The 22157-nt window shown below is 42.5% G+C and overlaps 1 protein-coding gene across 1 annotated transcript in view; it reads right to left on the reverse strand.

The window, feature by feature from the left end:
* The window catches only part of tnmd (tenomodulin), a 47260-nt gene that overhangs the window by 16891 nt on the left and 8212 nt on the right, over window positions 1-22157 (reverse strand). Inside the window, exon 3 of the mRNA XM_073487640.1 lies at window positions 2671-2811. Within this exon, the coding sequence (XP_073343741.1) occupies window positions 2671-2811 (141 nt within the window). The remainder of the gene's footprint in view (window positions 1-2670; window positions 2812-22157) is intronic.

Consider the following 22157-nt stretch of genomic DNA (forward strand, 5'->3'; position numbering starts at 1 on the left):
TAAATATCTAATTTACAATCAGAATCTTTGTGCTTTAAAACCCTCGGCATAAAAATGGTTTAATGAGTGAAAATCACAGTAAATTTAACATACATATATTCAGCATTTACGCAATATCGCACTGGATCACCGACGTCCAAGCAGGATGTCGGCTAAACCTCAACAACGCCAGTCGTTTTCCATCGTCGTTCCATATCGTTTGCTCTGAGAAATGGATGCGGCTCAGTGTGCAGCTGGAGAAAGAAAAGTTTTTTTGTGTTTTCGTTTAATTCCCCTCTGATTGTAACAACCTTATTGCTTAAGGCAATCTGAAAGGGAGACAGCACCGACTACAAGAAACACCAAACAGTACAACCAAAGTCCTTGTAGGCAAGTCTTACCATCTTGGCGACGCCTGTGGGCATTTATTTCTGGCTAATAAGACCTCTTCTTATAATATTATGTCTCAGGTATAACCTCCACAGAAACGTAGGTCTATTTATAACAGTGAACGCTTTTGTGACCGTCAGAGAAGCACATTTATACAATTAACTAACATTTTTTATGTTGTTTAGCTAGTTGGATCTATAAGTTTGCTAGCTAAACTCTATGACTTTGTTAGCTTGCCACATTTTTCTAGTGTGAAATGGTTGTTAGGTCACTTTTGTTTTGTTAGCTTATTTGCTTTTGTTAACTTGCTAGTTCATTGTTGGTTTGCCAGTTTCTTGTCAGCTTGCTCTATTTCTTTTGTTTGCTAGCTGGCGCTTCGTGAGCTTGCTAGCTTCTAGTTAGCCTGCTAGCATCTAGTTAGTTTGATAGTGTTTCTTTAGTCTATTTGAGCAAGTGTTTCCTTTAGTTTGCTATTTTTTGTCAGCAAGCTTTTTCTTGTTTGCTAGCTAATGTTTTGTTAGCTTGTTAATTGGCTAGCTTGCTTGTGTTTCTTTAGACTAGTTTGTAAATGTTTTTTTTAGTTTGCTAGATCTTGTTAGCTTGCTGTACAAACATAAAAAAACACTAACTAACCAAGTGGGTTTTGTGCCTAAACCTAACTGGAGCATGGAGACTAAGATTTCTTTGTTTGTCTGACGATGGCTTCGCCTCATTGAAGCGTGCGGCTGAAATGTGTTTGTGCTGTGACGCTTTGTCATTTTATTGAGCATCAACAACTTTCAGGGCCAATTTTCTCTAAATGTGCTTTTGTTCACTTGTCAGGAATATTTATTATCAGTTCAGATCAACATAGAAATGACCCTGGTGGTTCTTCTCTCAGGATTTTTTCCGTCCTCCGGTGTTTTTCTTCTCTCTCCAGCTAAAACGAGTGGAACATTGGTCCTGAAACAATAGTGAATGGATCTGCCTGTGGTCCGCGGTCCTGGTGGCATAATCCCCTCGTTTTTCCATTCCTCACACAGCCCTCGGGCCTGATGGAGGCTGTGTAATAACACGCAACATCCCCCCCTTTTTTTTTGTGTATTAGAAAAATCTATTCCGACGTCAGCGCACAAGGTACCACTTAGTGTAAACTATTGTGCGTTTTGTGTGGTTTCTCCTTTTACCTTTTTCTCGCTCACAATGAGGTCTGAATTACTCTGCTCACTCGCTTGTTTCTTAGTCTTCAACGGCGGAGCGCTGAATCAAACAAAATCTCCTCGGGGGATGTGCTTCACTGACAGGAAGTGGAACAAGCAACAGGCGCGTGTGTTTATGCATGTGTGTGTATGTGGGACACACACCCTTACCACCCACACACACAGAGGTTAAAGCCTTGGTTTCCATCATATAGCCATTTTCGATTCACAGACACAAAAACAACTCAATGCAGGTGTTTTGTGTGTGTGTTTCTGGGATGAGGTGCATCCGGTGACGCTGCAACACTTCACGGTAAATAACGGCGTGAGAATAAGATCATTCATTACCCGGTCAAAGCAGCACGCTCCCTTCCTCGGAGGTGTAACCGCCTGCACACTCGAGGAGGATTTAGGAATGAAAAGGTGTATAACGAGTTCAGCCGGAGACCGAAATTGTAGTTGAAAAAAAGGTGCGAGAAACAAATGAATGCAGACAGACGGGCTTCTTGATGGTGTTTGTCTCGGTAGGGCGAAGAAGTTACTGTACAGAATCAGCTGCTCTGTGTGCACTAGATACCAGAGGTGGGAAGTAACGAAGCACAAAGTACAAAGTAAGTACTATCTGTACTTTGGACGGAAACAAGCAGAGATGGAGACTCGGATGGGGAGAAAAGGCGTGTTAGTGTCTCGGATCTGCAGCTTTCTGTCCGTGTTTTCTCAGTTTCTCATTTTCTTGCTGTGCTCGGGACACTTTACTAACCCAAAAGTTTACATACAGCTCGGACAAATCCTTCTCATTCTACCTTTAAGTTTAATAGTCTTTGAATTATATCAATATGACGTGAGGTTCACTTAGCATCGCACAGAAACGTCGAAACGAAACACTTTTATACTGCGTTTTCAGAGCCTTTCCTTTCCTGCTTTGACTCGAGTAAAGAATCATGTTCTGGTCCATGTGCTCGCCTCACTAAGCAGAAAGTCTTTTCTCGGATGTCTCGAAGGTTCGTCACGTGTTGTTCGTTGAGAGCGACAAAAGAGGAGAAGACATCGGCGCAGAAGAAAAACACGTTATTAACTAGATAATAAAGTGAATGCGTGGCCTTGTTCAGCCTTTTTTACTCACATGCTTGAAGTCGTGCACTTCAAGAACCTCCTCGCTCCCGTTTCCCATTCTGAAGATCTCAATGCGTTGACCCGGGTCAATCTCCATCACACTCTCCGTCTCCACGCCGTCCAACACGGCTTTGTACTGATGATCATACACCTGCAACGACACGAACAACCTTACACCACCGACAGAAGTCTGACAGTCTTGTATTTATCGTTGGCTGCGTCGCCATTTTGTGCCAAAGAATAGTAAAAGGTCAGTAAAAGCAGAGAATGACAGTCACAATTGTTCATCGCTTAAGAGCCTCTGTGCTGAATATAAGAAAAAGCCTGTCGAGACTTCTGCCCACAGCTCAGAGATTTTCTTTGGATGTCATTTTCCTGCGACTGGATCCAGAAAAATACCCCCAAAAAAGTGTAAATGAGATTGATGCATCTGCAGAGGTTTGTTATAAATCCAGCTTACAGAACAGCAACCCCTTAAATCAACATATATCTCCAGTCGTCTGTTAATTGCTCCTAACAACCACTCTGACGACGACCGGACCGACGCGTCGCACGCCGAGTGAAAAATAATCAATCAAACAGAAAACAGCTGACAGGAAACAGGACGTCAGACAGAATAATGAAGTAAGTTTCATTATGAGGCTAAAAGGAGTTTTAAAAACACCTCCCAGCGTTGTAAAAAAACGTACATGTATCGGCTGCATCCTGAGGTGTGGCCTGATTATCGGTCGACAAAGTACAATATTTGCCTCCAAAATGTCGTGAAGTGGAAATACTCAAGTATAAGTGAGTCAAAATTATACTCACAACCGCAACTGGAGTAAATGTACTTATTAATATTGTGATTATATCGATCGAGGGCGCCTGAGGTCAGTAAAATAAAGACCAGTGCAGTCACAGCCTTCTCCTCACTGTTGCCTCAAAGCAGTCGCTGTTCACCACGGCTGCTTTGCTTACTGTTTCCTCGGACACGCATGGACGGCTCTTAAAAAATTCCCCCCGTCTTGAAAAATGATTCATGCCCACCAGCTGAAAAGATGCTATTAATATTTATGCGAGGGTTGTGTTATGATGAGAAATATATTGCTGAGTTCATCTTCATCTGTCTCAGTGGCAAATCAGAGCCTTTCGCCAATGAGACGCATGATTAATGAATGCGCTCGGATGGGAGTCCGTCAGGATTTATAATCCCTCGTCAGAAACATCTGAACGTCCTCTAAAGGCTCCAACACAGAATCAGCTTTCCACTTTTACGCTCTTTCACATGTTTTGTGGCTGTTTCCAGGACATTTACATCCACTGCATCACATATAACGATGACTTTTCTTCTTCTTCTTGGTTTTTTTTTCTTCTTCTCGCTGGGAGAACAGAGTGATAATGATCAAATGGGGTATAATTCTTGATAGGAGATCACTGTTAGAACGGCACCGGCCTATAAATCTCCATTAACGCGGGTCACAGTAGCCTTGGCTCGGAAAGAGAAGCGAGAACTTAAAAATCGTCAGGAGAAGCCAAATTAAGATGGGTTTGAAATTTAAGTGTCAATTGAGCAGTTATGGATAAAATTGGGGCTATTAAACAGTCTGAGAGTCTGTGTGGTGAATTAAAGTACTATCTGAGCATTTCTTTTATATTAACATAAAGGTGGAATAGGGGGAATAGATTCTGGAGGCTTATTGATTTATACTAAAACAGTGAATTACATTTTCAGCAGGCTATCACTTCTGATGAACATCCAGCGGTGAGAATCTTCCCCACCGCACCAGGTTGAAATAGATAATAATGTATTACAACAGTTTGACTTCAGCCGGCTCGATATCCAAAAGCTGCTGCTGTGCACCATAATTGGCATTCTGAAAATAGAAATGAATCGCCTCTGTACGGCCTCTCCGGGTACTTATAGACGCTACAGTACGTCGGTGAAAACTTGCAGTGTGATTTATGCTGCGACGAGGGGGGGGGGGAAGATTTTTTAGAAACACAACACAATATTTTTGCAGACGATCGTCGTAATTTGTTTTTCTGCTGACTCTCGTTATTTTTCGTCGTACGGTTATGTTTGGAAATGTGCGATGGGAGATTTAAAAGAGAGCTTGTTTCCCATAATTTGCTTATCTTGTAGCATTTCTAAACAGCAGCTCACAGAAGCTGTCACAAAACCTTTCAAGAGACAGAAAAACTATGAAAGTTAATTAGCTTCACATGCGACACTGAGCAGGCAGATAAAAAGCCTGGAGAGTGGGGAAAGGCTCCGATTTGTGTTACACTCTTTCATACATTTGAAACCACTAGATTACACCAGGCATTAACTTATTAGATCAGTCAGAGACACTTATGTCACAGATTGGCCATCAGATGGTTTGAAATGGTTTTATGTAGTTTTAAAGTTAAAGACTCTGCTCTTTGAAGGAAATGTCAGAGCACTTCTTGAAGAAAGGTTCCTCTTGTTAATGAATATAATCCAAAACCGAAGTATCAACTTGTCAGGTAATAATGGCGGCAGATAACGCAGGTGTGTAAATAACCACGCGGCTCTGATCCAGCCGGTTATTGTGACGCACGGTGGAACAAGTTGATGTCTGAACCGACACGAGGCTCCATCATCCTCCAGCTTTCCACAGCGTCCCGTCCTCTTATTAATTCCCATGACAACAGAGCAAACTCGGCCTTGACGTGCGGCGGAAAGCAACAAAAAAAGATGGTGAGTGAACTTTGAGTTCAGATTTACAACAAAGACTCAGCCCACATTTTGCTCTATTATCATCCAGTTTATCAGACGGATCAGATGTTCTGACGAGAAGGTTGTACCTGTGTTTTTTGTTTTAACATGCAACTGTGAATGTAGACTAACAACCCCATTTTCTATAAACCTTGCTTTCACCGTGCGATTTTGTGATGTAAAATCTCCAGGGATGACAGCCAAAGCGAGGTCGGCATCAGCAGCCGAGCCGGGCGGTGCTACTTCTAGCAAGAAAGTAAAAGGACGTCGCCGGGCTGGCTGTTGTCGCTACACGCCAGGTGGCTCTGTCATTGTTTATGTTGGTATTTGTTTCTGGAAAGTGGTCTGAAAAGACTGGGAACCTCTGGATTAGATCGATCAGATGCACTCACAGATGTACTGAATGTAATTTGTCTCTTATTTTATTCGGGTCACAAGAACAATGTGAATCAACAACTGGAACAACAACAGGAAATAGACAAGTGAAGTAAGTGTTGATGGCAACAACATAATGGCTATAATAATGACACCACTCTTGTCTGCTACCGGGCAGATACAGGCTGACTAACAATGAAGCCTGACACTATTTCTATCTGCCTTCTTGTCTCAGTTATAGTTTAAATTAATGGATACATCGTCCTGTGTTTTGGTGTTTTGCTTTAATTGCTTTGTTTGGCCTGTTGGGGGCAGCACAACACGCTTCAAACACGACTTTACGTCACCTTACAAAGCAAACAGTTGCCTCTTTTCGCTCTGTTTTGGTCTCCAGAGCTCTTCAGCAGCTAAACGACTCCACTACATTCGCCAGCACATAGTGTGTAACATCTCCGCTCCCAGCCCGTCTTTCTAATAAACCCCCATTTCAGATGAAACGCTCTTTGTTAAGGAATCAGGCCGTTCTTCGAGAGACTGCGCGGCGCTCTGGAATCTCATTTCATGATTTTCTGGGAGATTTGACTCTTAAAAATTCAAAAGCGTTTTTTCCTGTCATCATGTGAAGTTTCCTGCTGCGGCAGACTCTAATCTGAAGTTCGGCGTCCACTCCCTGTAGCCTCGGCGGCGTAACAACTTCTAACAGCATGTTGAAGTGCACAAACAGCTTGCAGGAATGAGAGGAGTTAGTTTATTAGACGGTGAAGAAGTGCCAACAATGTAGAGAAGTCTTCTGGATGTTCCTGTTTCTTTTTGTTTTCAAAATTGAGCAGCGGATTTGAACACTTAAAACTGTCGAGGCTGTAGATGTGGCCCAGAGTATTTCCCAGCTGTCTCTTGTGTCCTTCGCTCCCCTGTGTTTCCAGTCTCTCCCTAACTGGGTCTGGTTTTCCCTGGTTTTACCTTTCAGGTACTAACACAGATGTGTCCGTTTCAAATGATATAACCATCACCGCCCACATACTTTCACGTGTCCTGGATGTTGCCATGGATGTTAAGCAATATCACATCAGACTATTAGCTACACTGCCCCCTACGACTACTAGAGGTACTGCTCTGTTGGTCCGTATCTGGTCCGAGTACAGGCAGAAGTCTCCGTCTGTATCTGGATGTAACGCTGAGCGCCCCTGAGCCTTTACTCTTCTGGCTCCCTTCGATCACTTGTTATATATCAACCTCAGTTCTCCATCCATTTCTCGCCAGATCGTGGTCTTAGCTACTTGTCGTAGCCTCACATTCTCAAGCCCTCGTCATTTTGAGCACTTGTTGTTTCTGTGTCTTCTCATGCTGACACTCACAGTGCACTGCTTTCTCACCTGTCTAACCTGCCTGCTTGTCAAACTGCCTCTTCGCCTCTGCTTCACTCCAGCCCCTCGCCTCGCTCCGGCCTCCTCCTGAACCTCTCCCGCAACATCATTCCCACATCATCTCCGTCTCCTAACCGTGCTGCAGTCATTCCTGTTAACCGAACTCTCTTTGTCTTATGTTCTGCGTCACTCACTGATCGTAACAAAAGGTTTAACAGCACTGAGCTGAAATCCACATTGATTGCCGATGAAACATTCCTGCAAACAAAGCCTTGTTATATATTGAGAAACTTCCTTCTACTGTGTCCGACATCCGTCCAGATGAGTTGGTCTTTTCTCACATCACAAAATGCCTCAGACTGTTGTACAGTGTGAGATAAAGAATCAGATCTCCACCGCTGGGAAACCATCGGAGCTCGGGAGCGTGAGGCGATCTGTGTGGAAGCCTTCACAAACAAAGGCTTGTTTATTTCCTCTGTTCAAGGTTTCTTTCTGAAGTGGTTCTTAACAATCTCCGTTGTTTCAAACACAGACTCACGGTGAATGGAGTGAATGAGAAGCGGCAGGCACAGCCAGACCTGCGGGGTTGTTTGTGTCGAATGGGTTCTGGTGTGGCACCCGAAGGCATTAAGCAAAGGTCACGTAGATGTTGTTACAGGTGAGTGGGTCTCAGTTGGTACTGTGTGTGTGTGTGTGTGCGGAGAGAGAGAGAGCGTGTTTATATGTGCATCTATGGAGGAGGCGGCCGTGGGAATAAGAGAGATGAGTTGATGACAATATGTCCTCTTGCTTGTCCTTGAGGGTTAGGAGATAGAGGCTCCAGTCAGGCGGAACTGGATGCCTGTCACTCACGGCGGGGTGGCGATGGCGGTGGAGGCGAGGGCGGGGGGACAAGGTGGCGCGGGGGCTGCACAGTGCACCGGCCTCCTGGGAGCCATAGGCAGCCCTGTGATAGATCGAGGTGGGCAGCAGCTTAGACAGTCACACTGGCGTACATCGTGTCCTTTTGGTTTGAGTCCTTATAAAGTCCTTGCTGGTTTTTTTTTAACACATTCAGACGTGTGGCTTCAAATTCTGTTTGACAAAATGTGTCAAAACAAGCCGTATATTGTGGTTATTTATGTGATGTATTTCAGTATATTTTAAGCATTTATTCTAGACAAAGCAGCCTCATACTGAAATACTATTATATAATAATAACAATATATTTATGTAACTGTGTAATGTTCCCCAGATTATGACAACATGTTTAATTTTACTGTTCATACTGTCTGTATTTCATCTGTCTTTTCTGTAATATTTTCTACTGCAATTAAAGATCCACTCATAACAAATAGCGTTAAAACTTTTTTAATTGTTCAGCATCCACAGAACTTAGCCAAGATCACGGTCTTGGTTAAATATAGAAGAAGGTCAGCTCGACTTGAAACACATCATTAACATCAGCTGAAACCACGAACACATCACTGACACGAACCACGGGCACGAGTCAGGATACAAACTCCGCTCTCTGATGTCAAAATCGTAATGAAACTTAAAACTTAATAAAAGCAGCAATTACATTTCTGTGCAAATCATAATTGCCAAAACAAATGAGTACACAGTACAAATTTAGAGACTAAAACTACTCATGTGTTTGAGTTATTTCTAGGTAGAAACTCAAAAGGGTTAGGGAGAGATCATCTTTATTATTATAGTAGAAACAGGAAATAGGATGTGAATCACTTGTGAGCAGAGTTTTTTCATGCTCAACTATCCAACAAACCTCCTGTTGCGGTTGAACAAAGAGGACCCAAACGCAGGCAGGCGAGTAATTAGAAGGAACAGCTAGCTTTAACAACGTAAATACAAAATAGAAAAATGTAGCAACAAAGGCAGATGACAAAACGGGAGAAATCCAAGAGACAAAAGCAAAACAAAGTACAAAAGGAAACAGGAAGACACAGGAACACGAGGGAAAAACAAAACAGACAGAAAATATTTCCTCTCACAGTGTTTAGCACGTGTAACAAAAGATAACTTCCCTCATGTGAGTCGCAAAGCTGTGACAATACAGAAAACATGACTGGTCAGTCGCGATGACGGTCCTGGAGCAACGAACAACGCGGCGATATCAAGTCGTGCAAACGTACATTATGTTCTGAAGGAACGCGCCTCAGCTGCTTCACATGGAGCCGACACGGATTTACGACAACAAACTTTAATTCAGTGGCTAACGTGTGTTTTCACTGCAGACTCTGATGAAGACCCACACGGCGTTGAAACATTATGTGTTTTCAGTAAATGCCCTTTAGGTTTTCTGCAGTCGAGAGCCATTAATTGAACGTCTGCAAGAAGTTTCTCATGAAGAAAATGTAAAAATAGGTGGTTTTTGAACAACTAAAGACTAAATCTGTGATCTTTGCTTCATATAGCATTTTCCGACAAGATGAGTGCACCCACCACCTGACAGCGTGGCTAGTATTGTGCTTGTGAGTCTGTGTGTGTGTCCTCAACTGACAGTAATTAAAACTGGAGACCATCTCACAATGGGATCACATCAGCTCCCACACCCTCGGCTGTATGGGTGGGACCACGCCCACTTTTGGACTGGGCCTGAAATTTTGTGGCTGCGTCTCGCACGGTTGTGACGTTATCGCGGTGGCAAGATCCGTCCACAGACAGACGGACAGACGGTCCGTGGTAGTTCCTGCTACAGGAGGTGTGTCCAGGGTCGCATTTTCCCATGAAGACACACACACACAGGCACACACACGGTGTCTACTCAGTCTGACTCGGCACATCAGCCCAGCGCGGCAGGGATCTGCATTTCCATCACATCAGGGCTACCTGCTCGAAGGCGTGTCTTTAACTGATGATGCTTGTGTCTAGTGTGGAGGTCAGAGGAGTGGCTGTAAACTCTCTCCCTCCCCGCAGGACTATATAAAAAAACAACAACTGCGAACAAAGCTCCATTAATTTGGCAGCGACGTGTTTAATTTCCTATAAATTCTTCACAATAAAACCGCCGTTATTAAGTTATTAAAAAGCTTTTATTATGAAGCAGAACAACCAGGAACTGTTCAGTTTTACCAGCAGTAACTACAGACGACCCCTGAAACAGCTGAGAGTAAAACATGATGACGTAGTAAAATACAGCAGAAAGCTGAAAGTAAAAAACAGGCACACTAAACTAAAAATGCCTTTTCTCTCAGGTTTTCTGCCAAGACATGAGTTGGGTCTGGCAACACAGGCAGGGGGTCGTCACGGGGTGGCTCTTTGGACCTACTCCGGAGAAGGTCCACTCCTTGGTGGTAATGGGAATGCAAATGGCCGCAGCATGGTTTGGCGTGGGCCAAAAGTGCAAGTGGAAGAGCCCCGATAGACTCACAGCAGCTCGCTGTCGTGGCTGGTAATCATACGCAACCTGTGCTTGTGAATATTACCTGAATAAACCTTAATCAGCCCCTTAAAACATTCATCACTCAGCTGTATCCTGATGGTTTGCTGATGGATAGACCTGTCTGTCAGTTGTTTGGGTGAGAGCGTGTTTAAAACCTGAACTGTTCACATTTGAATCACAGATTGTGCCTTCGACTGGCTACATGTGACAGTGAGGCTTTCCTGCTTGAGAGCTGCTTAGAATAGACAGTGAATGGATCATATCCCTGTATTTGATTGGAGGACTTTTTTGTGTTTTAAGGAGATTCCTGAGTTGCACTGACAGTCATGCCGTCTGGGTGCTGAGTCATTCAGAGTTTGATGTCCCCAGATCCTCTCGATCGTAGCGTGCCAGCAGCGTCACCGCTTGTGTAACATCAAGACTAGTGAAGACTTCAGACACTTAAGCTTTCACTGTCGTTTATACCGCTTTTTATCCGTGCCTTATTGTCCTGGATTTACATCTGTGAAGTATTACTATTGGCATCTGATTTAAACTGAAAACAGCTGGGCAGATGATCACTTCAGCTTTTCTTTCCAGGTTTTATTTCCTCTTGTCTCTACTGCTGGCTCCTTGTCTTCAAGCAGCCAGCAAACCAGACTTATTTTTCAAAGCTCAAGTCTCCTCACATGGGCAGTCACATATCTAATGTCTACTAATGTCTCCCAGGTACTCTGGTCGCACTCTGGTCGGCAATGTTGTTTTTATTAGAGTTTCTCATTTTCTCCGGAGTAAAAAACCGAACCTCTCTGTCAGACACACTGGAAATTGCCACTGCAGAGGTGTAACCTTTACAAATAAAAGCGAACACCGTTACTGCCAGAATAATTAATCCTCCCCTGGAATAATGACAATTAAAGGCACACACACACACACACGCTGAAGTTTGAACAGAAACACAAGAAAAATTACAGGTAATGAAAACAAACCTGGGAGGAGAAGTCTTGGCAACATAATACATGAAGCTGAGAGCAGAGTGGGAGCAGGTTCCTATGGAGATATTACCTGAAAATGAGGATCCACAAGGGAAATAATTACAGCCAGGTATAGATTTCCCACCCAGGAACAGTAATGCAGATGGCCCCCTTGAACATGTGAGCGCTTGTGTACTCCCTGTCAGACACTGTGTGGAAGCATATTTGTGATTGTGTTTTGCCTTGCAAGGTGAATTTAATAGATTTTCTATATAAAATTTGAGAGGGAGCGAGGGAGAAACAGAGAGCGACAGAGAGAGAGAGGGAGAGATCTGATTTTGAGGTGTCTTGAGACCATGGGGGATTATGCTTGTGGACACTGATTACCAAGCCTGTCAACTCCCAAGGTCTGGAGAATTTGGATAAATGAAGTAGGAATGCTCCGCGGCTGCCAAACACATGCAGGCTGCTGTTTGGTGACACCTTGCTGAATGCAAGCAGCTGGTTCTGGACGGGCGCCAGCTCGGAAAATTCAATTTAGGAAATACTGGTCAGTTACTAATGCGCCATCAACTTAGTTGGTACAGGGTAAAATGAGCCCATTGGCAGTGCATGACATCAATCTCACTGAAGACAAACTGACAGCGAGCAGAATATAGCTCGGTGCAACATGTTGCAAACAGCGGAAATACAGCGCGAGGCTCTACGTGACCCCGTTTTATGATGACACGGCATCTGTCTTTTGGTTTTTGTTAATTTTTACGTCCTTGTCGATGAGACGCGTACATTTATTGCACGTTTGCACCACATGTTTGCATTTCCTCATAGAGATAAAAATGTCACCTGTTGAGTATGAAGGGCGACAAAGTTCATATAAGGAAGAGGTTTGGGTGGATGGGTGGGTCATTTTTGATTAATATTACCTGGGAAACTCTAATAATTGGCAATAATTGCAGGTTGTCCATCATTTTAATCCCTCGTGAATCTGCCATGCCCGTAATTTGCAAAAGTAAAAGTTCCACTGCAAACTAGCTTCTGTACCTTCGACATCTGTTTTCTTTTGTCATACAACTGAAAAGTATGAAATTTGATTGCGCCTCATATAATGTTGAACAGCAGTCAACAGCTGTGCTGAGATCGGCTTTATTGATGCTTCAAAGTGATGACAAAAGGAGGTTAGGAGCAACAAATGGTCTTCATATTCAAGTACAGCCACAGTGCATCCGTTACTTGATCTGAATGGGCTGCACGTTTGTATTCATGCTTGTAACACATGCAGAAATTGGGTAAAATGAATGCTATTTTATGAATGTAGCCGCTGAAGAACAGATGCTCCTCTTCTGAAACCCTGTAGAGTCCTGCCATCATATCCGGGGAGTAAAGTCAGTAAATATCTTAACCTGTGCGTTCAACTGAAACCAACAACGGTTACCTGAGTCACAGGAGACCTGCGCTGGAAGTTATCCACAATTTAAGACTAGAACAAGTCTTTATTTAACATTATACTCCGTCGGCTTTTATTTTTCTTACCGAAATATCCTTAACATTCAGATCAACAACCACACGAAGCTTTCTTGGAAGCGTTTCAGAGGAATCTTCCAAAACACAAAGCCAATGCACGTCGTCTCGACTTATGTCTGGAAGCTGTATGCCGGTGCCCAGTCAGTGTGTAATGAAAGGATGCAAAATCAGACCCTGGCTCTAAATATAAACATTTGTAGGCACTGAAACATTTCTGCATTGTAATTAGCAACAGTCCTTTTCTGTGGTTTTGTTATATGTGGAGGTAAATAGCTGCATGCAAGCAATTATGAAGCTGTGCCCGAGTTTGCCCTTTTTTTTTATCTCCAGGAAATTCTATCAATAGCAGCAACAAACACCAATGAATAACTTCATTTAAAAATGTGCTGAAGCCAGGATATTTACTCACCAGACTGACAAAAATAATAACTTTCTTTTGATCTTGCTGAAATGTATGATGTTGTATACTCGGGCTTGAACTCTTAGCATTTTTGTGGCATTTTAATATGCTCTTGGAAGCCATACAAAAATCACAATCTGAGTATGTGGTGTATGTAGCATTAAATGAAAAGCTAAAACTAGGTTGGCGTGAGGTTAAAGTGCTTTTGGGAATTCACCCAAGCAATTACTTTAAGCATCAATTTGATGTTAAAATGTTTTACAGCTGCCAATGCCAAAGGCCAGTTAAGGAAAACGCTAAGGTCATTAGCCTTTCGACGAAAGAGCTACAACGTGTCAAGATGCAAAAGCTTAATGGAGCCATCTTCCTGAAGCACATTAACGCTGTTAAAACAAACAGCTACTGGCGAGTTTTAACGGTGTGATTCTACTACAAGATATTTCAAGCAGAGTAGTATCACCACAGAAACATGTATAACATCCTAAAAAACGTCTACGAAGAAGGTCAGATTCTTTATTCAGTTTTACGGGAGCAAAGAGCAAAAGCTTTCTTTCTAGTCGGCCCATTTTGAAATGATGTTTTAATAATCGCACGAACCCACAGCAGAAGTAAAGGTATAAAACGACCTGAAGTCAGAAGAGGCCACGACGTAATGCGGCAGCCAGTTAAAAGAGAGTGCATTTACCAAAAAGTGAATTATGGCATTTCATCACAAAAAAAAAAACCCCACTCCTGAAGTGCATTCATCATGAAGTGAAGATACTTAACGGCTTGAGTATCTGCGGTTACATTTCTCCTTTAATGTGCAGCACACTGAAAAAACATATTATTGTAAGTCCATTCAAAATCCCATTGAAAGAAGTTGTTTATATAGACGGGGAGGTAGTGAAAATGAGCTTGAGCTTCACAAGATAATGGAGTTGAGTCTCCATTTTTTGCAGAGAGTTAAATGACGAGTTAGATCGCTCTCTCATGTCGGTACGCTAACAGCTCGTCCTCATTCCCGATGCATAAGAAGAGCAGCTCGGTCAGTTGGTCTTTTGATGCTGTAATAACGCCTTTAGCTTCTTTTCTGGGCGATCCCCTCGAGCACAGGAGTATAAATAGCAAAGAAAAGTCTGAGTAGACTTTCCCTCAGGAGTTTGTCAGATGGCTTTATTTTGAAAGTCTTACCTGACGCTGAGAGTGGTTTTTGTTCCTAACTTGACCTTGTAGCCACTAGAGTTAAGTAAGTAGATTGGCATAGTTTCATTCTTCAGGCCACCATGCTGCCATATTTGAGGAGTTGGGGGTGAGAACCTATTGGCTCTAAATATGAAGCTAGGAGGCGATTAGCTTAACTGGAAACAGTAGGAAACAGCTAGCTTTGACAAACAGCACCTCTCAGTAATTAACACGTCATACAGAAATATAAATCTAAAATCCGAGCTGTAACTAGCTCACAACGTCAACTACGCTGCTGGTAGTCCAACGGTAACATACGTAGTTTTGGGGAGTCGTTGGCAACCAAACCCATCCTGTTGCTCAGGTGCGACGACACCTTGTCCCAAACTCACTGCTCGGCCGCTGTCTGTTGTTTCAGCGTGAACCCAGATACAGGTTAAAAATGTTTTCTGTAAAGCACTTTAGTCTAAAAAAGTGGAGGAAAAAAGGAAATAACACTTTTTTGTACAAACAAAATCCAGTTAGCAAATGAAAGGGTTCCTCCAGGAGTACCTTTTTGTCAGGGATAATGGAGTGTGGAGATATCTGAGGGCTGGTGGAATAAATGGAGCATATTTGTGCAGTGTGGAATTTTGGCAGAGTTCACAGACTATCATGCTTCTCCCGTTTTATTTTCATTGCTGAAATCTATTCTTTGTGGAGCCTCTGAATCTCGAACGTAGCCTCCCTTTTCTCTTCTGTCAACCTACTCATACCTGAAAGGGGGTGTAACGACCCAGTTTCTCTTCTTGTCCCCGAGCGACTCTGCCGCTTATCACGTTTGACCACCTCGCCGTGGTCGACTACAGTCTGCAGCTGCTGTTAATTTACAGGAGCACTGTGCACCCCCCTTTTTTTTACAGCTCTGAAGCATATATGACTAATCACACCAGTCATTTTAAACAACTTGAGCTCTCTCTGGCAATAAATCACCTTGATACGTGCTACTGTGCTCATAATAGAGCCGCGTTCAGGAGGGAGGAGGGCAGGGGGAACTTTGGGGAGCTATTCAGTACTTTTGGTCAACACGCTATTGTGAAACAAACTCGGGGACTGGGACATATTGTTGTTCGATGTGTTGTTTGTTTCTATGATCTCAATAAAAATCAAAGTGAAAACAACAAAGGGTTTTACTTTCTTTGTACAGCAGCTCGGGGAATATGATGTTTCCCTGGACTTTTTGCTTAAAAAGTACATATTTTCTTTCCTTTTTCATCTTTTTTTTCTCAGGTACAACTTTTACAAAATCCATAACACACAATCTTGGCGTTGTAAACATACCATGGAGGTTTTTCCAAGACATAAAGTCGTGTGTTCAAACAAATGTGACACCGACCCTACCCAGGCTGAAAAATGAAATGTTGCTAACTTACATTTAACCAACGTTTGATCTGCTTCCAACACTTTATTTTTCAAGTTTTTAGCCAAACCCCAGATAAACTAGAAAGAGGAAACTGTGGCTTTTTTCTTAACCTCAATAACACCAAGAAAAAAGGCCTTTTCCAACATGGCCGAGAGTATACTTCTTTATCTTCACCTGCCAACTGTAAGAGAGAACAGAGGGACCTCACAAGGCCTTTAAAGATGCTGTTAAGCTGCCTTTTGGGGACGTGACAAATGATGTAACATACCCCAAATTCCACAAGCTAACACGAGATAGATATGTCTTCCTCTATCAACAGCCGGTAAAAAGTGGTAAAAATGAAATGAATTTAAAGTACACAAAGGCTCCGGCTCTGACGGTGCCATTTCTCTTCCTCTTCCTCTTCCCTGACATCGTATTGTTCCTCGTTGCATCTTCCCTTTGTGCCTCTCCCTGCCCAGTAACCAAGAAGAACAATCTGCTCCTTGTCACCGCCGCTGAATGAATCCTGTTGCTTATTGTTGAGGTGAACACGTTATTTGAATACGACCAATCTCCTGTAATAAAAGGCCCGTCGCGGTTTATGAAATATTCATCAAAGGTATCCCCTGGAGACTCGCATGCATTCAGATGCACATCTCAGAATCCGAAACAGACAAAAGATTGCGAGCAGCGACTGCGAGCTCCTGAACTATGAGGCAGACGGGCACAAGGTGGGTGACCTCTGGAGTGGATACGTCTCCTTGTCGCTCTGCTGGTTTTCAGCCATTTCATCTCCTAATAAATCAACAAGAGCACACTCTGGGCTCCAGCAGCTAAGTGGCATTTAAGAAACAGCTTGTGAGAGCTGTAAGGCTGCAATTTGGATCATTTAGACGCAAGGCAATAATTTGGCCAGATGAACGGCATTAAAAGCCACCGGAAAGTTTTTAAGCCACTAAAGCCACCGAGGAAAAAAAAAAAGAAAAGAAGTCAAAGTAGCATTTTATTAAAAGTCAATGAGGGCTGAACTTCCAGAGGTTCAGAAGGGCAAAAACGCTTTCCATTTGCTCAGGTTCATCCAGTATTGGAGATGTGACACATTTAAATTCACTGGCAATTTACCAGCAGATGACAATAGATAGTTGCCTCGCTATTTATCAGTGGTGCGCGTACTGCATTTATCTGTGTGCCAACTTATGCATAAACAAATTGTGCATAGAAAGCAATAAAAGCCGGTCTTAATTCAGCTCGCAGCAGAGACGCCTGGATACCGTTTCTGCTACAAATACCAATAGTAGCAGCTTCAACAGACAGTCAGGATGATCAAAGCTGGAATCGCTACAACGAGAGCGCGACTGCCTTTCTTCTTCTTCATCACGACACAGCTGACGTCCCCAGAACAGCGAATTCCCACCACCACTTCTTCATATAACATATATAGGACGAGCCAGCGTCGCCTGTAACAAGGTAGACTGTTAGAACAATTCTTAACAGAGCCGCTCGGAGACACACAGCCTCGTAATTGTTCAAACACTGTTTACATCATGCGACTGCCTTGAAGACACAATAAAAGAGGGAGTGATAGTCCTATGCAGAGACACTGGGCGAACACGCTGGGACTGTGGGTACTGATGAGAAGCTCTTGGTCTGTTGCCATGGCCCCTGTGTGGGTTGCATGTCAGTGCTGGTCTGCTCTTCTTTTTAATAACACTGAAAAATACTTTGAAGACCGACTGGGGAAACACAACACATTATGCTCCCAGTGGTCTGGATCTGTGAGTCTACAGCTTAACATTGTTTCATGCTATTAATAAAAAAACCCAGCTCCAGCTAGAACGTCATCATTTGACTTTTTTCAGCACAATTTATTATTAAACCTCACAGGGTCCATCGTGGTCAGCCGCTGATGAAAGACATGCAAATGTAGCACTTTGAAAGAGCAAATTAGAGAAATGCTCCTCAGCATTTTTTAAAACGGTTCAGCCCAGAAAGTGAAGAGGGATTCTTCTTCTTCTTCAGGTGAATGAGCAGGTTTTCTCTCAGAGTCACGTGAGGTAAAAAGGTATCCACCTATCCTCGACTATTAGCAAGTGTCACCGCCATCAACAACCTGTTTGTGTCCAGTTTAGATTAAGTGTTGACGCATTTTTAAAAGGGGGAAAAAGCAAAAGTTGAGTTCTGACGTAGCGAACATTCAGCTCACACGACTGATAAGCTGTTCCCTCTCCGAGACAAGAAGAGGAAGCTGTCTGGAGAAGTTGAAGACTTCATCATTTGTATTACTGTGATTATTAATGTGTCACATGAATCTCAAGAGAGTTCAGATTTCTCTGCGCAGAAAATGACATTTGCTTGTTACAGGTTTAATAATAAACCTGAAATCACAATTATCACCTTTAGCTTTGCATCCTGTCTTATAAACATGTGAATATGTTACATTTAATCAGTACAGCAACAAATATATGAATTAAAATGAGATTTTCTACATCAAAATGACTGTAAACTGGTCATACAGCATTATACCACATGACAGGCAGTGTAAAAATCTGTTTCTCAGCAGGAATGGATTTTGATATTAATATGTAGTTTATGACAGCGTTGTTGTTAATTAAACCCTGCAACATTTTACCCAGGCTATTATTTGTTCCTGCCAGACAACTAATGAGCCCCACATTATCTCAGCGAGAGACAAAAGCCCAGAGGACACGCTGTACTTTAAGTCTGGGACCCCGGGTGGAACTGCTCAGAAGAAAGCAGACTTTCTAAAATGACGGGTCTGCGCTCACACTGGGGAGACGAACAGAAAAATCAAAACAACCATCATCCTCCTCCTACATTTAACGTGAACCGAACCTTTCATTTCAGCCATTCACGTTGTAGCTGCTCACGCAGGTCAACGGGTCAGTCCCGCTGCCGCCGTGAATACGACGGAGAAGGATCTCGACAAGCTTTATCACCATCAGCTGACAAAGTGAAGTACATTTTCTGGGCAAATGAGACACAGCAGCCGAGCAGCAGCTGTCATCCATCACACTTGTGGTGATGAGTGCTGGATAACTACACATCCAGTATAAAGAAAAAAGAAAATCGCAAATATTTCAGAGCATTCAGATGCTTCAAAGAAGCATTTTAAATATTAAGTGGTTCTTTGGGCAACTAGATCACTGAAAATCATGACCGCACACTTGTCAAACACAGAGGAACAGACAAGAGTTGAGCTAACAGCATGAATGTATTGGAGGGGGCTGTCCATTGCTGCTGATTAGCATGGTACATCAGTATCACTGACCCTGTAGTGCACATAGTACTCAAACTGTTTCCGTCATGTCATTCAGAAGCAGATTTTCTGCCCCCTGATGTCGACTGAATTTTAACAATAAGGAAACTAATTGGCTCACAATAAGCTCAATATTCAATAAATGTTGAATAACATTTTTTGAGATCATGAACTTTTTTGTTTCGTGCACATTTTTCATCATTTTCTATATACATATAAAGTATATTATATTAAATTTTGCCTAAATTGCCAGCGTTCTTAGACAGAAAAGACACGAGATCCTGCTGCTATACTGACACTGAACCTGAGACCAAGAAAGGCTTCCTCGTTCTCTGGATTTGACTGACATGTTTGCTTAATGAGCTTCATCGTTTTTTTCCATTCTCTCCATGTTGCACTGTACGTGTCATTTTACTCTCTGAATAAATCTAGTGAATCTTGATATCCTCACTAGCGTCGTAGCTCTATTGTTTCTTGAATGTTGCCAATAACCCGGTTTAATAGATGTTTTGTTAATGCAAATAACATGTTATTGATTACGCCTTTGTTTGATCGGTCCACTTCACTTTGTCTCAACATTTCACCCCTCAGTTATGTGCACCTTTAAAGGAGACCTGTTACTTTCCGTTTTTTTCCCTTTCCTTCAGTGTGTTAATTGGGTTCTTGCATGTATTAAGTCTTGAATGTTAATAAGCTCAAAGTCTTCATCAACAGGAGCTTCTCTCCCACAGAAATCACTGCTCCTGAAACGCCTCATCAGTAGTCCTGCCGTCAAATTTTTTGACTTTGTGACATCAACTATGCCGCCATGTCACACATTTGCCTAATTAATGTCTATATTCACAGTAGAAGTGAAGCTAACTGGAAGTTGAAAGCACGACAGAGATGACTAGAGACACGGTGAGCGGTGCTGGCTCAGGCGTGTGTTTGCTGACCAATCAGAGCAGACTGGGTATTCAGGAGGGAGGGGGCCTTAAAGAGACAGGAGCTAAAACAGAGGGAGAGGGACAGAGCGGCAGCACTGGACAGTTTGAGAAAATGGATGTGTTTTTTGAGCATTAAAGCATGTAAACCTATTTTGTTAGTAACCCAAAATAAAATTAGGAATGAAGAAAATGAGCATAATATGTCTCCTTCAAACCAGCTGGTCCTCATCAGAAAAACAACCATATAGGTCATCAATGAAAGCATCTTTCTGTGAACCATAATTACATTTCTTCTTAGGTGGGCGACCTCTAGTGGCTTTAGTAATTAATACGTTTGCAAAGGAGGATGTCAGGAGAAGTAGTCTAAGGACGGGGCCGACGCTTGAGTTCTTCAAGCACAGGACTTAAATTAAGGAAACTGCTGTCAACAAGTAAACAGTCAGTTCCTTAAATTTACCAACACAGTTAAGTTACGCCATGTACGTAACGTAACACAAGTTACTTATGTAATGTAGGTTCCTTTGGAACTGAAGTTACAGAAGTAACGTATTGATTTTGACCTAAACTACAATGTTTTCCTGTTCCTGCGGTGCGGCAAAGGCCCAGCACACTTGTACAAAGCAATTGCAGGTATATTAAGCTAAACCGTGATTTTTTCCTAACCCTGACCAGGTGGTGTTTGCGTGTAAACCTAAACAAATTGAAACTTTCAAGCATCCAGTTTGAACATATCTGTGGTTTTGCAGAAACGTACTTAGCTAACATTTATTCTGGCGACTGGGTTGAACGTCAATATATGTTGTTTTGGGAGTTGCTGACAGTCGACCTTCAGTCATTTTGATATGAGGATGTGTTGCTTTGAACTGTATATAGTGTTTGAAATGGTGAATTACATATGAAGTTTTTGACAACTATGGTGATATGGAGCAGTATTTGTTTTGTTGCTCGTGCGAATGCTTTTTCTTTTTCAACCTGTCACATGTAAAACTGAAGTGACACCAGAGTTTAGTCACCGTAGGCCAGCTCACCACAGTAGCTGCATCATCCCGTATGTCAGCATAAAGTTTTTTTATTCTGCGACTTATGGATTCACAACATCTGGAATGAATATCTCATCATTAATGAGGTTCATTACGGCTCTGAACTCTAAGCTGTCTGGCTTACTTTGCTCATTTCCTGTGTAAACACTTGAAGTTTCACTGGATGAAAGATCTCTCAGTAAAAGTGTGTTATTTTTGCTGATTTTTCATGTTTATTTCACCAATCTTAAAAAAAAAAAAGAAAAAAGAAAAACCCAAACAAGCTTGACGGGTCTGGATACATGTCATTAAAATTAGCAAACATTCCTGCTTTTACAGTTGCTACAAGTTCTCATTTTCACACATTTAAAGAGAGGCTAATCAGCTGAGGTTATTCAAATAGAAGTGTTAGACTTTGCACCAGACAGAGACCCCCAGGGATGCATTTAGATGCTGCATTGCTCCTCACATATTGAGCAAAGTGACTAATGTGGCAAACTCACAAAAAGTCAATGCAACCTTTTAACTGCTGACAGATATATAGCTCAGCACGGTGACATGGCAAGTTTTCAGAATAGAGATTTACTAATTTCTAAAAAAAAAATCACGATCCATCAGAGAATATAGCGTTTTATCTCTGATCTAGCAAAACCTCAGATATGTTGAGAAACGACAGATGAACGGGGGGTGTCTCCAGTTTGCTGTTCACTTCTCTGCTTCGGCATCGTGGCTGTGAATGCACATCGAGGCTATAAGCGGTGCAGACTTACTGGGAGACTGAAAGTGGATGTGAAAGCTCAATCACGTTTCTAAATTGTACAACAGAGGAGAGGAGTCTACTTGGCAGTCACACTGGTGAGACGGGGGGGGAGAGAAAACAGAGTCTGAAAGAAAAAAAAAAAAGGCGAGCATTGTGTCTGTTTACCCACTGCACTGTAGCTACATACAACATGCTGCACATGGGCTGCTGGTGGATTGGCAAAATGAAGAACTGGCAATTAAGATGGTGATTT

The sequence above is a fragment of the Pagrus major genome, chromosome 18 (genome assembly GCF_040436345.1).
Source record: "Pagrus major chromosome 18, Pma_NU_1.0".
In the NCBI taxonomy this organism is placed as follows: Eukaryota; Metazoa; Chordata; class Actinopteri; order Spariformes; family Sparidae; genus Pagrus; species Pagrus major.